Raw genomic sequence first — 14,486 nt, forward strand, 5'->3', positions numbered from 1 at the left:
ATTTCCTTTAAAGTAAAAAAAAGAATTAGGAAAAATCTTGGCATTCTCAATCTTCAGTAACTCAATCTACCTTCAGTTATAACTAAATTATGTCCCTTTAAAAAATGTTCATTGCTAGCCAAATATTTTTAGCCTATCATGTTTCCTTATGGTGTGACTTTAGTCATTTATTCCTCATTGCTTTCCTTATATCTCATGACAATTTTTTTTTCTTCTACTGCCTAGTTGCCCTTTCTCTGTCTCTATCTTCCTTGCATTCATCTTCCTCTTTCCCTGGAAATTAACTGCTGGAAAACCTTCAAGTCTCAGTCCTAGGCCCTAGGAGATCTCATCCATTTCTGTGTCTTCAACCACTTACTCTCAAACAATGACTCATAAAATTAAATCTAACTCAGATCTCTCCTTTGAGTCCCAGATCTAAATATCCAACTGCCTACTCCAACATCTCCACTGTGATATCTCAAAATCACCTCCAAATTATCATATCCAAATTTAATCTATAAACTTCTCTTGCAAACCAATGATGCAAAACAGTGTCTACTGTCCCCTACCTCACTGAATGGCCCACCATGCATCCAGTCACTCAATCCAGAAACCCTGGGTTCATTCCTGACCACTCCTCTACCTCAGTCCACAAATCCAGAACATGACTATGTCCTCCCTGATACATTCTCATATGTTCCAAACAACTCTAGCTCCATCTTCTTCTTCCCATCTCTACAACTACCACTGCTACCTCGTCCAAGTTGACCCTCTCTCCAGTGGATCACTGAAACAGCCTATCTGGTTTTTCATATTTATTATTCTTCCCACATCCTCAATCATTCTTCCCATTGCAGCAAATGTGTTCTCTGTAAAATTTAAATCTTATCAAGTCATTCTTAATAAGTCCGTCGAAAACCCTTCAATGGCTTCCTACCGCTCTTAGGATAGAAACCAAAATCCCATAAATGGTCTAGGAGGCCGTACATGGTCTGGCCTCAACTTAACATCTCTAGCCTCATCTTGTTCCACACACCTCCTCCCTCTACACTTAAACTACAGTGACCTTCTTTCATTTTCTAGAACATTCCACACTCCCTTCCACCACAGGACTTTTGTGGTGCTCTTTCCATCTTCTGGAATATTCTTTTTTTCCCATTGTGATGGAGAGAATAATAGTCGCCCGAAGATGTCCATGCCATAATTCCTGGAGCCTGTGAATATGTCACCTTACATGGCAAAAGGGACTTTGCAGATGTGATTAAAGTTCTTGAGATGGGGGTGATTATTCTGGATTACCTAGTGGGCCCAATATAATCACAAGGGTCTTTATGAAAGGAAAGAGGGAGGGTCAGAGCAAAAGAAAGAGATGGAACAACAGAATCAAGAGGGTCGTGGTCAGAGAGATTTGAAGATACTGTACTTTCCTCCCACAGAGATTCCAGAAGGAACACACCCCTCTTGACAACCTGGTGTTAGGACTTCTGCCTTCCCAAACTGTAAGATGAGAAATCTGTGTTGTGGTTTAAACACAGTGAGTTTGTGGCAATTTGTTACAACAGCAATAGGACACCAACACACCCATCTTCACCAGTAAATGATAGATTCTACCAGCCTCAGGCCAAACGTAATTTCTCAGAGTTCCTTAAACTCCCTAATTAGGCCAAAAGTCCCTCTTACACATTCTCAAAGCATCCTTTACATCGGTAATTAAAGTTATAATTATACAGTTGTTTGTATAATTGACTATGTGACTAATACGTGTCTTCTTTACTGGGCTGAAGCTCCACAAGACTCGGAACCAACTCTAATTTTGTGTACCAAAGTATCTGGCAAGGTGCCTGGCCCAGAGCAATTGCTCATGGACTTTTATTGCAGCAAATACTTCAAGAATTCTCTGTTATTCTCTACCAAGCAGTAGTGCCATTTTGGTAGATAACCCAGTGAGAGTCTTTTCTCAGCCCTCTTGCTCTGCCCTGAATGGACCCTCTAACCTGAAGACCTGAATATTTCTTCAACTCAAAGAAATTTACTCTATAAGCTGGTAATTCCCTCTTTTCACTCTCTTTGTTCACTCCTTCTGAAATTACTAACAGATGAACATTAAAACTTTTGCCTACTTCCATTCTTCATGCGTTTATGCTGCATTCTGAAAGAAATACACAGCTCGGTCTTTCTGATCACTAATTTGATCTTTAGCCATGTCTAGCTAAAATTCCATTATCAGTCCCTCGATATGGGATTTTTAAATACAATCATTGAAATCATAAGCACAAAGATTTCTAACGGATCCTTTGATAATGGTCAGCTATTGTGTTATGGGCAAGTTGTCCTCCCTCATTTCTAAAAATATGTTGATGTTTTATTTTTAAATCATATTCAGTTTGTTCTGCAAACTCAATTTTCTTTAGTATTAAGTCATTCATGGTACTAATTTTCCTAAATTATTCAGCAACCCCTCGTTGCTGAAGTCGCCTTTGCGCCCGCTTGTAGTCACTGGGTTTGTTTGCCGCAGCCTGCCTTGGAGAATGTGGTGGAGGGATACAGATGTGGTGCTGGGTGGTGCGCCGACAGTTTTCTGTTCCGGGTGTGAGAATCCCAGCCGCTCCCCTGGGGTCAGTAGCCACTGGCAGCACTGTCCTTCCTATTTAGCCTTATGATGGCTTTGCTGTTCCCTAATTAATCAGCCTGACCACTGGAAAACAGAATTTTTAGCAAGAAGCTGTTTTTCTTTATCTAAGAAACAGAAGTTCTGAATATGAAGCCCTAAATAAGTTCTGGGGTTCCATAAAACTCCAGAAATTACAAATAAAATTATATTTTCTATGGGCATTTTCCAAAGTAGAGATTGACAGCTTTCCTAGAATATCCAAAAGGTCCTGTAACTAAAAATATTAAGAGCTGTTTCCTAATGATTTAGGGAGGAAAATGTTTAATGTAAATATGGGTTATTTGCCCATCTGTTTTTTCTACCAAGCTGTTTTTTCTACCTTTCAAAAATAGTAGCAGCTTTATAAGAATGTTAACTATTTGGAAAGCTGATTGACCAAGATTTTATTATATTTATAATGGATAAAGTCATGTAAACAAATGGGATGGAATACATAGCTTCAAAAGAAACAGAATGTCACATTTATAAAATAAAAACCTATTAGAGACCTTGGACGTTTTAAATGACTTTAAAAACACTTCTAATTTCTTTTCATTTGATACTCTTATGAATGAAGAAATAGTCTAAACAAACCCACAATTACGTAAGACATCTTACCCAAAAAGTGATTATTAAAGGGAGAGATGATATCAGCTTCAAAAATAATTAACAATCAACATTCTAAAAAAAACAAAAAACAAAGTACCACACACACCTTGTTAGTCTCTGTATACCTGGCACCTGCATAATGCCTGGCTTCAATAAATATTTTTTGAATCATTAGAGAAAGGAAAGATGGAGTTTGTCTCAACATGCTATTTTAAGAGTTTCCACCTCCTTAAGAAGGAAGGTAGTATATTATTTCAACTGATTAATGAAATAGAAGGACAGCAGAACTAAGACAAGAATGAATGTAAAAGCTTACATTTATAGATCAATGAGAAGATGTGATCCCCCAAAAAAGACAGCAAAATACTTAAGAATTCCATTGAATCAAAAGTAGACTCAGCTTTTCAAAAACACTAACCCAAAAATGAATCTTGATATCTATGAAGTAATCATTTCATCACTTGTTAAAAACTTATAGAAGAACAAAATAATATTCTGCCCTCTGCATTTTAAAATCTACAAAGAAAAGATGAACAAAGTCAAAACAGCGGAATCAAATGTACGAGTGGTAAACAACTCTTGGGCTGCTTGCTCAAGCCCACTTCCACTCTGTGGAGTGTACTTTGGTTTCAATAAATTTGTGCTTACGTTGTTTCAAAAAAAAAAGAGTGGTAAATAGTTTCTATAAGGAAAACTGAAGAAGTTCTGTTGCCTCTGACAAGAAGAGAAAAATAAGCTATATATCATCTTTTGAATAAATTAGGAAAAAAGAAGCAAATCAAAGTATTTCTACTACTGCATAAAAAGTTACATAAAAGTTACTATCTACTTACACCTCTGTAGGAAAAGTGGGGCAGACATTAGAAAAACCTTTATGACATGACCAAAAGAGCTGTTAATTTTGAAAGAAGACACAAGGAAAGTCATCTCTGTACTTCCCAAGTTTCTTAAACAGAAAAATGACAAAGGTGTCAACATTTGTCTGCCTGGGATGGGGCCTGAACTAGATTTCACATGATCCCTTGCAGCTATATTACTTTGGTCTACGAAGGAAAATGTCCAATTCCTTTCAACATGGAGTTTAGAATGATCTGATGTGCGCAGATAAAGAAAGAACTTTTATTTTTTGACCTCCCAGACTTCTGATGGTCAACATAATAGTCCAAAACACATTTGACAGCAGTAGTACAACCGCAGTAAGAAACAAAATAAACATACCTCCTGTTCTTCCGTTGCCAATCTGTACAGCAGGTTGAAGACTTCCTTCATTTTTCAATAAATGAGGCAAATGATAATAAATACTTGGCACTTGAAGAGATTTTTTGCTGGTTAACTCCTTTAACAGCTTTAGGGTATTATCTGAAACACAGAAGTATAATTAATACACAAGAATTACCTTACAGAAGTTGCTGATTTTATAAAACCAGCAGTAAAAATTAATGAGAACTAGAACTAAAGAATTTTCTTTCCTAGTTTCACACTCTGGTGAATGAGATCTCCATTTAAGATGAAAAGGACACTTTCAAAGCCAAAGTCTCACAGGTCATGATGTTGATAAAACTGGCTGAAGGAAACCAAAATGGCCAGCTAGAGGGCCGTAAGAAGGTGGGATGCTAAGGGCTTACCTCTATAATGTGTTAGAACTCAAGTTTGCCAAACAGACTCTAAATATGCTGTTGACTTATGAAAATGTAATAAATAATAATAAGTACATTAACCATCAATCACTTCCATTTTCTTTTTTTTTTTTGAGACAGGGTCTTGCTCTGTAGCCCAGGCTGGTGTCCACTGGCACAATCACAGTTCACTGTCGCCTTGACCGCCAAGGCTCAAGAGATCCTCCCCACCTCAGCCTCCTGAGTACCTGGGCTGCAGGCACATGCTACCACATCAGCTAATTAAAAAAAAAATTTTTTTTTGTACAGATGGGAGTCTCACTATGTTGCCCAGGCTGGTCTCAAACTCCTGGCTCAAGCAATCCTCCTATCTTGGCCTCCCAAAGCGCTGGGATTACAGGCATGAGCTACCACGCTCAGCCATTCACTTTCTTTATGCATTACATGTTATCAAAATTTCACATGGAAGGAATTTTTTTCTGAAAACTTCAAGTAAAATAATATAAACAGCACAAGTTGAGAATATCCAGTACAGATCACAACTTTCAAATAGTTTCACTTTTTTTCTCACTCCATTTTACACGTAGGATGTTTCTGTTTTTATTAGAGGAACCAATGAATCATTTAATGATATGAAATAAAAACTTGGTAGTAGAAATAATATTGTTTTAAAATTTCATTAAATTTGAATTTAACCTTAGAAAAAAGGAAGCTAGCAGTAGGAATTTGTTACCTCAACTTCATTAAAAATATGAGAAGAATCAAAAATTCACGAAAGAAATGCAAATGACTGTCATATATAAAATTAAAATTTAATCTCATGCATAAACAATTACAAATTATAATATATCAATTTCTACCTATGAAATTAGCAGATTAAATAATATTAAATATTGGTGATAACAAGACAAATGTTCCAACTATTCAAAGCAGCAGCAAAAACCTTAAAACATTTCTGTCCTATTACTCAGTAATTTCCCTTTTAAGAATTTAGCTTCTATGCATTCAACAAATATTTAGTGATTATCTATTTTATCCCAGCAAATGTATCATTTGTTCAAAAATCAAGTCATCAAAACACAGATCCTATTTCTAAGAAGATCATAATCTAATGAAAATAACTTAAAGGTTACCAGAAATATGATTGATTTATATACAAATATGTTCATCAGAGTTATAAACTAGGGGGGAAAAACAACCCAGAAAAGCCCATTTGAATAACTGTAGAAAAAAATGTTGAATATATTATGGTATATATAGCTGGCATATTCACAGCCACTAAAAATAATATTTTGAAGATTATTTAATGACATAGTTTTAAAATGCTCATAGTATAATTTCAAGAGTGAAAATCAGGCCATCATACACAATAACAATTTTGAAGAAAAATATTCATGGAAAAAATACCAGAAGGAAACAAAAAATGTTAGTAGAAATCACTTGGCATCAGGTTTATCAGTGATTTATTTTTTATCTACAGCAGTCCATGAGTTTCAACATCAGGGTGACATAATGCAAAGTTTATCAGCAGGAGGAGAAGGAGCATGCAACTTTATAAATAAGGTGAGGCAGTGGATCTGGAGATGAGAGGAATTCATGTGTTTTTAAAACAGGTGAAGCTAAATGAAAAAGTATGCTAATCTAGAAAAATTATGCAAATTTAGAGGCAATCAATTAGATAAATACGTCAACTTAATTATCAGATAAAGAAGAGCACAGAAAGAGAGATCATTTGCCCTCATCTTACTCTGACCAGGATTTCTCAGAGAAGAAACAGACCAGATACTCCTGAAGTATCCACTAGGAAACTATGCGTGTTCTGTATTATAAATAAGGTTTAAGAGCACTAATTGCTTCAAATAGCTCAAAGATTTCTCCAGAGTCCATCTGAAGTCCACACATAAGTCATCACAGAAACACGCATACACAAAAAATTAAATTTTAATCTCATTTTGAATATGTTTTCAAAAGATGCACGTTCTTCATTACTGCCAATGAAATTTATTCCACTGCAATTTAACTTTTTTTGTTTTTGAGACGGAGTCTCGCTCTGGAGTACAGAACTGGAATGCAGTGGCACGATCACAGCTCACTGCAACCTCCGCCTCAAGAGTTCAAGTGATTCTCCTGCTTCAGCCTCCTGAGTAGCTGGCACTACAGGCGGGCACCAACATGCCCGGCTAATTTTTGTATTTTTAGTAGGGATGAGGTTTCACCATGTTGGCCAGCCTGGTCTTGAACTCCTGACCACAAATGATCTGCCCACCTCGGCCTCCCAAAGTGCTGGGATTATAGGCGTGAGCCAACACGCCCAGCCAATTTAACTTAATATGACTCTCTTAAAATCAGATTTAGCAGGTAATAAAATTTTTTTGTAATTTACTAGAAAAGAAAGTTTTGTGTGGTGGTTTTTCTCTCTGAAAAGGGTTAACAGATGCTGGCTTATAAACTATTCTACATGACTTTCAAAAAAAATTCCACATGCCCCTTTGAAAATATAATCTTTTTCAGCCGGGTGCAGTGGCTTACACCTGTAATCTCAGCACTTTGGGAGGCTGAGGGGGTGGATCACGAGGTCAGGAGATCGAGACCATCCTGGCTAACATGGTGAAACCCCGTCTCTACTAAAAATACAAAAAAATTAGCCAGGCGTGGTGGCAGGTGCCTGTAGTCCCAGCTGTTCGGGAGGCTGAGGCAGAAGAATGGCGTGAACCCAGGAGGCGGAGCTGGCAGTGAGCCAAGATTGCGCCACTGCATTCCAGCCTGGGCTACAGAGTGAGACTCTGTCTCAAAGAAAAAAAAAAAAAATATATATATATATATATATAAAATCTTTTTATAATATAAAAAATACTGTTTGTACCTGAAAACTTATTCAATGCATCCTTACTTCCATTTGTTTCTGCTCCTACACGCTTGAACTGTTGCACAATCGTATTTAATTCAGAAGAGCGCTGTGAGATTCTGTGTTCAGCTATTCGAAGACGTTCTTTCAAAGCAAGGAATTCTCGTTGATAAGCAATCAGTTTTTCTAGAAGCAAAACCAAAATAGTTACAGTATATGTCTTAAAACAAACAAACAACGTAATCTAAACGGAACTGTAAAATTACAAAGTTTAAAGTTGAGTTTTTCAGAAGAAAATATTCATTGATACAGAACTAAAAAAAAAAAGGGTTCTGACTTGTTATATAACAAAGTTTATATGCTCTTATTATTTGTAAGAATGCTCTTAATGCTTATTATTATTATGCCCTTATTATTTATAAAAACGTGAGCAGTCTCCAGCATTTCATATAATTAAAGATGGATAAAATGATAAAAGGTTTTAGAATAAACACTTTAAAGCATCATACTAACATCATTTGTCAAAGGGTACAAACAACTATAAAGACCATATTCACATCAACCAGATAGAAAGATGAGGCAGAAGCTGATGGTAATTTATATAATAATATAATGAATATATTTTATAGCATAATCATTAATTTCCATAGACCAAACTTTTCCTCTGAACTTCCTAGTCCTCAAAGATTTCCGTAGGCCAGACTTTGGTCAAAGTCCTGATCTCTAAAAACCCAGTGAGTGGCCAGGCATGGTGGCTCACACCTGTAATCCCAGCACTCTAGGAGGCCAAGGTGGAGGATGGCTTGAGCCCAGGAGTTCAAGACCAGCCTAGATGGCCGGGTGCGGTGGCTCACGCCTGTAATCCCAGCACTTTGGGAGGCCGAGGCGGGCGGATCACGAGGTCAGGAGATCGAGACCATCCTGGCTAACACGGTGAAACCCTGTCTCTACTAAAAATACAAAAAAGTAGCCGGGCACGGTGGTGGGCACCTGTAGTCCCAGCTACTCAGGAGGCTGAGGCAGGAGAATGGCATGAACCCAGGAGGCGGAGCTTGCAGTGAGCAGAGATCGTGCCACTGCACTCCAGCCTGGGCAACAGAGCAAGACTCCGTCTCAAAAAAAAAAATAAAAGACCAGCCTAGGCAACACAGTAAGGCCCCATCTCTACAAAACAATAAAAAATTAGCTAGGCATGGTGGTGTATGCCTGTAGTCTCAGCTACTCAAGAAGCTGAGGTAGGAGGATTGCTAGAGCCCAAGTATTGGAGGCTACAGTGAGCTATGATCACACGACTGCACCCCAGCCTGGGCGACAGAGTGAGACCTTGTCTCAGAAAACAATAGAATAAAAATCCACTGAGCTAGATGTACAATGACCCTTGTTAAAAGTCATTCATTTTAATAATTTGAGAGAATCACATGTCAAAAAAACCTGGTCTAGGAAATAAAAGTGGGCTTTGATAGGATAAACGTAGGCATTGAAACAATGAGTAGAAATGAAACAGCACAGAGACAAAGTGCACAGTAGAAGAGGCTCAAGCACAGAACTGGACAGCAACACCTGAGAGATGGTGAAGAAGCCATTCATTTACTTGCTTGGTGGTACTGAATAGTAGTGGAGGCTGCGGGAATGTTATGCACAACGTCCACAACCTGATTAAATTAAGATAAACCGCAAGCGTGCTTCCAACTTCTATAGCAAGCTAAAGCTACTATTTTGACACCTAAACAAACCTTAGAAAGGCTTTTTTTTTTTTTTTTTCTGAGACACAGTCTCACTCTGTCGCCCAGGCTTGAGTGCAGTGGCGTGATCTCGGCTCACTGCTGCAACCTCTGCCTCCTGGATTCAGACAATTCTCCCACCTCAGCCTCCCAAGTAGCTGGGATTACAGGCACACGCCACCACACCCAGATACTTTTTGTATTTTTAGTAGAGACGGGTTTCACCATGTTGGTCAGGCTGGGCTCGAACTCCTGACCTCAGGTGATCCGCCTGCCTCGGCATCTGAAAGTACTGGGATTACAGGCGTGAGTCACTGCGCCCAGCCAGAAAGTCTGTTTTTAATTTAACATTATAATTTCTGTTTTAATCATGGATAGAAGCAGTAAAAACAGACTTATGAAAAATGAATCTGCAGTCTTAATAACACTCAATTATACTGTTCCTTGTCCCTTACATAAAGATCCTTACAGTAAACACCTCTTAAGATTCCATAGCAGAAAAAAAAATCTGTCTTAACTGCCATGCTTCACTACATGGAATAACAAAAACATGTATGTCACCGTATTTGCCTTAATTTGCTCAGAAGGAAAGGAGAAGAGGTACGACAGAGAAGGCTGAGATAGGGAAAGGGCATACCGGGAGCTCCAGGGTGCCGGCTAGGTTCTATTTCTTGATCTGGGTGGTAGTTTAGTGAAAGTCATTCATCGTTTAAGCATTTTCTGCATGTGTAAATTCACAATATAAGAAATGTGAAAGAGATACTATTCCTAAACACAAAACTATAAACAATTCTATTAAACAATTATAAGAAGAGACACATAAAGATTTATGTGAAGAAAAGTACAAGCCTTTTACTGAAGTCTATAATAGAGTCAATAAAATTATCTCTTATTCCTAAATAGGAAGACTCAGTCTTACAAAAAGATTAATTCTACCCTAAGCAAAAGAAATTCAATTCAGTATCCTTCTTTTTCGTTGTTGTTGTTGTTCTTTTTTTGAGACGGAGTCTCGCTCTGTCACCCAGGCTGGAGTGCAGTGGCGCGATCTCGGCTCACTGTAAGCTCCGCCTCCCGGGTTCACGCCATTCTCCTGCCTCAGCCTCCCGAGTAGCTGGGACTACAGGTGCCCGCCACCACGCCCGGCTAAATTTTTCTATTTTTAGTAGAGATGGAGTTTCACCATGGTAGCCAGGATAGTCTCGATCTCCTGACCTTGTGATCTGCCTGCCTCGGCCTCCCAAAGTGCTGGGATTACAGATGTGAGCCACCGCACCTGGCCCAATTCAGTATCTTTCAAAGTAACACATTTTTTTGAACTTGATGTATAATTCTAATATTTATCTAGAAGAATTAATGTTTTTAAAGGGCCAAGAAAAATCTAGAAGATAATATGGGGGAACTTGCTCTGAGATCAGAGTATGTTATATGGTTTCAGAAACTAAAAGAGTGTGAACTGCCAGTCCAGAGAGTGTGGACAAGGGCAGATCAGTATAAACACAGTGTCCAAACACAGCATGTGTCCAAAACAGATCTTTGAGTTCTTCCCTCTTTATGTGAACAACATTAGAATCCAACCCTTCAGACTTAAGCAGTGCCTAGATACTGGTTTCTCAACACCATTTGCCACTAAAATAAATTAGAAGTCTTTGGAGGCCGGGCATGAGAGCTCACCCTTATAATCCCAGCACTTTGGGAAGCCATGGTGAGAGGATCGCTTGAGCCAAGTTTGAGACCACCCTGGGCAACATGGCGAGACCCCACCTCTAGTAAAAAAAGAGGTTTTTTTAAGAACTCTTTAGAGAAATAACTCTAAGATAAACCTAGAATATTCTTCTGCCAGCAAGAAAGTATTACCAGAAGAAAAAAATGACAGGACTTCTCCAAAGGGCACAGAAGGGCAGTGGAGAGGCCCCCACTGGCCAAATGGGGAACAAGTTAAGAACCAAAATAAATATCGATGGTAATGGATTATAACCCATTGAATAAAATACAAATCCATGAGTCCGTATCAACAATAAATAAATAAAAATGAACAAATGAGGGGAAAGTGTTTCTTACAGAAGAAGGCCAACTACTAAATGTAGAAGAAATAATGAACATTAGAAAAACCGTCATTTGGGCCAGGTGCTGTGGCTCACGCCTGTAATCCCAGCACTTTGGGAGGCCGAGGTGGGCAGATCACCTGAGGTCGGGAGTTCAAGACCAGCCTGACAAACAAGGAGAAATCCTGTCTCTACTAAAAATACAAAATTAGCTGGACATGGTGACGCATGCCTGTAATCCCAGCTACTTGGGAGGCTGAGGCAGGAGAATCGCTTGAACCCGGGAGGCAGAGGCTGCAGTGAGCCAAGATCACGCCATTGCACTCCAGCTCGGGCAACAAGAGTGGAATTCCATCTCAAAAAAAAAACAAAACACCATTTTGCAACCATCATAGCAATAACTGACTCAGGCAAGCATCAAAAATGCATGCTAAAACTAACAGGTGAAAGTCTAATAAGAAACAGGTATTTATATCATCTCAAAATACCTCCCCACAAAGTACTCCTTACTTTACAAAGAGGGAAATGATAAAATCTAGCTGACACCACCTTCATCAAGTGATCAAAGTTAAAGTTGGCAATAATGGGACAGAGATCACGTGCCTCATGAACCCCAGAGGACACCCCTCATTACCTGGAATTCCTGCCCAAAATGCATAATCTGATTCTAATCTCAAGGAAACATCGGACACATCCAAATTGGGGGATTATGTATAAAACAAATGGCGGCCGGGTGTGATGGCTCACGCCTGTAATCCCAGCAGTTTGGGAGGCTGAGGCAGGCAGATCACAAGGTCAGGAGATCGAGATCATCCTGGCTAACACGGTGAAACCCCGTCTCTACTAAAAAAAATACAAAAATTTAGCCGGGCGTGGTGGGGGGCGCCAGCAGTCCCAGCTATGCGGGAAGCTGAGGCAGGAGAATGGCGTGAACCCGGGAGGCGGAGGTTGCAGTGAGCCGAGATCGCGCCACTGCACTCCAGCCTGGGCAACAGAGCGAGGCTCCGTCTCAAAAAAAAAAAAAAAAAAAAAAAAATGGCTTCCACTTTAAGACATGTCAAGGTCATCAAAGACAAAGGCTGAGGAAACGACCAGGGGTAAGAGAGACTAAATGCAAAGCACTGTCCTGGACTGGATCCTGGACCAGAAGAAACAAATGCTGTCAAGAACATTACTGGAAAAATAACAGAACACAGACTACAGAATGGGTATGATTGTGCCAATGTTAAATTTCCTGAATTTGACACTCGAACTGTGGTAATGTAAGAGAATGTCCTGGTTCTTAGGAAATAAACATAAAATTATTTAGGGGTAAAGGGGCACGATTTCTGCAATTTACTCTGAAATGGTTCTGAAAAGAAACAAATATCTGTAGAAAGGAAGATGATAGAGGCAAAATGTTCACAATGGGTGAAATGTGTAGAGAAGTTATTTGTACTATCCTTGCAACTCTTCATTTCATCATTTTTTTTTAATACAATGATGCTTTAAAGTAAGCAGGAGATTGAATGGCAGATACAGGCTCAGTCTTTCATCAGCTCCTGAGTGGTAGAAAGGGATAGGAGTCTGAGGGCAGTCTCCATCTCCACATGCATTTTCTTGTTATGTTTTCAAATCACCCTCCCAGAGGCCAGCTTCAGCAAGTAGGAAGAGAAATGCCGCACCCCTAATTCTAAAATGCTTCCCTGCTTTGAGGGGAACTGTCCATGCTTTCGGAAAGTTAGCTTAGAAAAAGTCCCTGGGGGCCCATGGACTATTGGATAATGTCACAGGTATTTAGTTTCTAGCCCGGATGCTACTGCTGTTCTTAGTCCAAGACCCACAGCTATGAAAAGGCTCCAGAGGGGCCATTTTCGATCTCTCTCACATCCGTCCTTTGTTTCTAACTCCATTCTGCCACATTAAAAGAGTTCTCCACAACAACAGGGCAACTTCATATTCCATCTGGAAAGCCAACTCAGCTTTCTAGAACTTTCTAGAATTTTCCCTAGACTTTTCTCCATTTATATTTCCCATAATACTATACAGCTTTCTTGAGGAAGAGAGTTGTTTATCTGCTTCCAGCATTCAGTTCACTTTAACATAACAGATGAAAAAATTCCTCCAAATTAATATGTTTGATAATTCCCTATTGTCAACATTAGTAGCAAAATTCTTATTTTTGCTTTTCTTGGAATCATTTCAATCGGTTTGTATGGGGGGTCATGGCAGGAAACTGAGGGAACTCTCATACTACCATCTTACTGGGAAGTGCCCAGTTTTGTTTATTGTTTTGTTTTTACTGTAGACAAAATCTAACTTTTTTAATTGTAGAAAATTATATGTTCAGCCTAGACGATGAAAGTACAAATTATGTTTTGTACAAATCGTGTTTTGTGAACCTAAGATTCTAAAACAAAATTTCCAGAGAAACCACTTGGATTCTTCAACTCAAATATTTAGGTCAGTTTCCAGTGAAACGGGTAACTTTGGGCTTTCAAAGACTTACTAGGCTAAACCGTATAAAATTGCTGATATTTGATCCTTTTTGGCAAAAATGGTAATTTCATATGAAATTGTTCAACAGTATAAATGAATGATTAACACAAACAAAAAGCACCAATAAGTCACATCTAATGTGCGGTGAATAAAAACAGACCAGAGAACTTTATTTTTTAAACAATAGTAACTTCTTATCAGCAAGATGTACAAGATACTACTAAATTCAGAGCTAGTGTTAAAAACTGGCTTTTTGTATTGAAATAAAAACTACCAAAAGTTAAACCCACTCTTTATTTCTTAATTTAAAACATTTTAATATTTATTAGATAATAAAATTCTGGCACTGAAAAAAATGTTGAGAAGTCCTCTGGGCCAGGCATGGTGGCTCACACCTGAAATCCCAGTGCTCTGGGAGGCCGGGGCAGGAGGATTGCTTGAACCTAAAAGTTTGAGACCAGCCTGGGCAAAATAGGGAGACCTATTTGTTGTCTCTACAACAAATTTTCAAAAATTAGCCAGTGTGGTACTGCATGCCTGTAG

At 38.8% G+C, this 14,486-nt stretch overlaps 1 protein-coding gene across 5 annotated transcripts in view; it reads right to left on the bottom strand.

Annotated features, from left to right (window-relative positions):
- Positions 1–14,486, bottom strand: part of MGAT4A (alpha-1,3-mannosyl-glycoprotein 4-beta-N-acetylglucosaminyltransferase A) — a 122,658-nt gene that overhangs the window by 62,401 nt on the left and 45,771 nt on the right. For 3 of the 5 annotated variants that reach the window (XM_054476498.2, XM_063648489.1, XM_054476497.2), the window contains exons 3-4: positions 7,721–7,888; positions 4,460–4,600 (exon numbers count right to left, since the gene is read on the bottom strand). In XM_054476498.2, the coding sequence (XP_054332473.1) occupies positions 4,460–4,600; positions 7,721–7,888 (309 nt within the window). The remainder of the gene's footprint in view (positions 1–4,459; positions 4,601–7,720; positions 7,889–14,486) is intronic. The other 2 variants (XM_063648488.1, XM_054476502.2) reach the window with 1 other exon arrangement.

The sequence above is a fragment of the Pongo pygmaeus genome, chromosome 12 (assembly GCF_028885625.2).
Source record: "Pongo pygmaeus isolate AG05252 chromosome 12, NHGRI_mPonPyg2-v2.0_pri, whole genome shotgun sequence".
Classification (NCBI taxonomy): domain Eukaryota; kingdom Metazoa; phylum Chordata; class Mammalia; order Primates; family Hominidae; genus Pongo; species Pongo pygmaeus.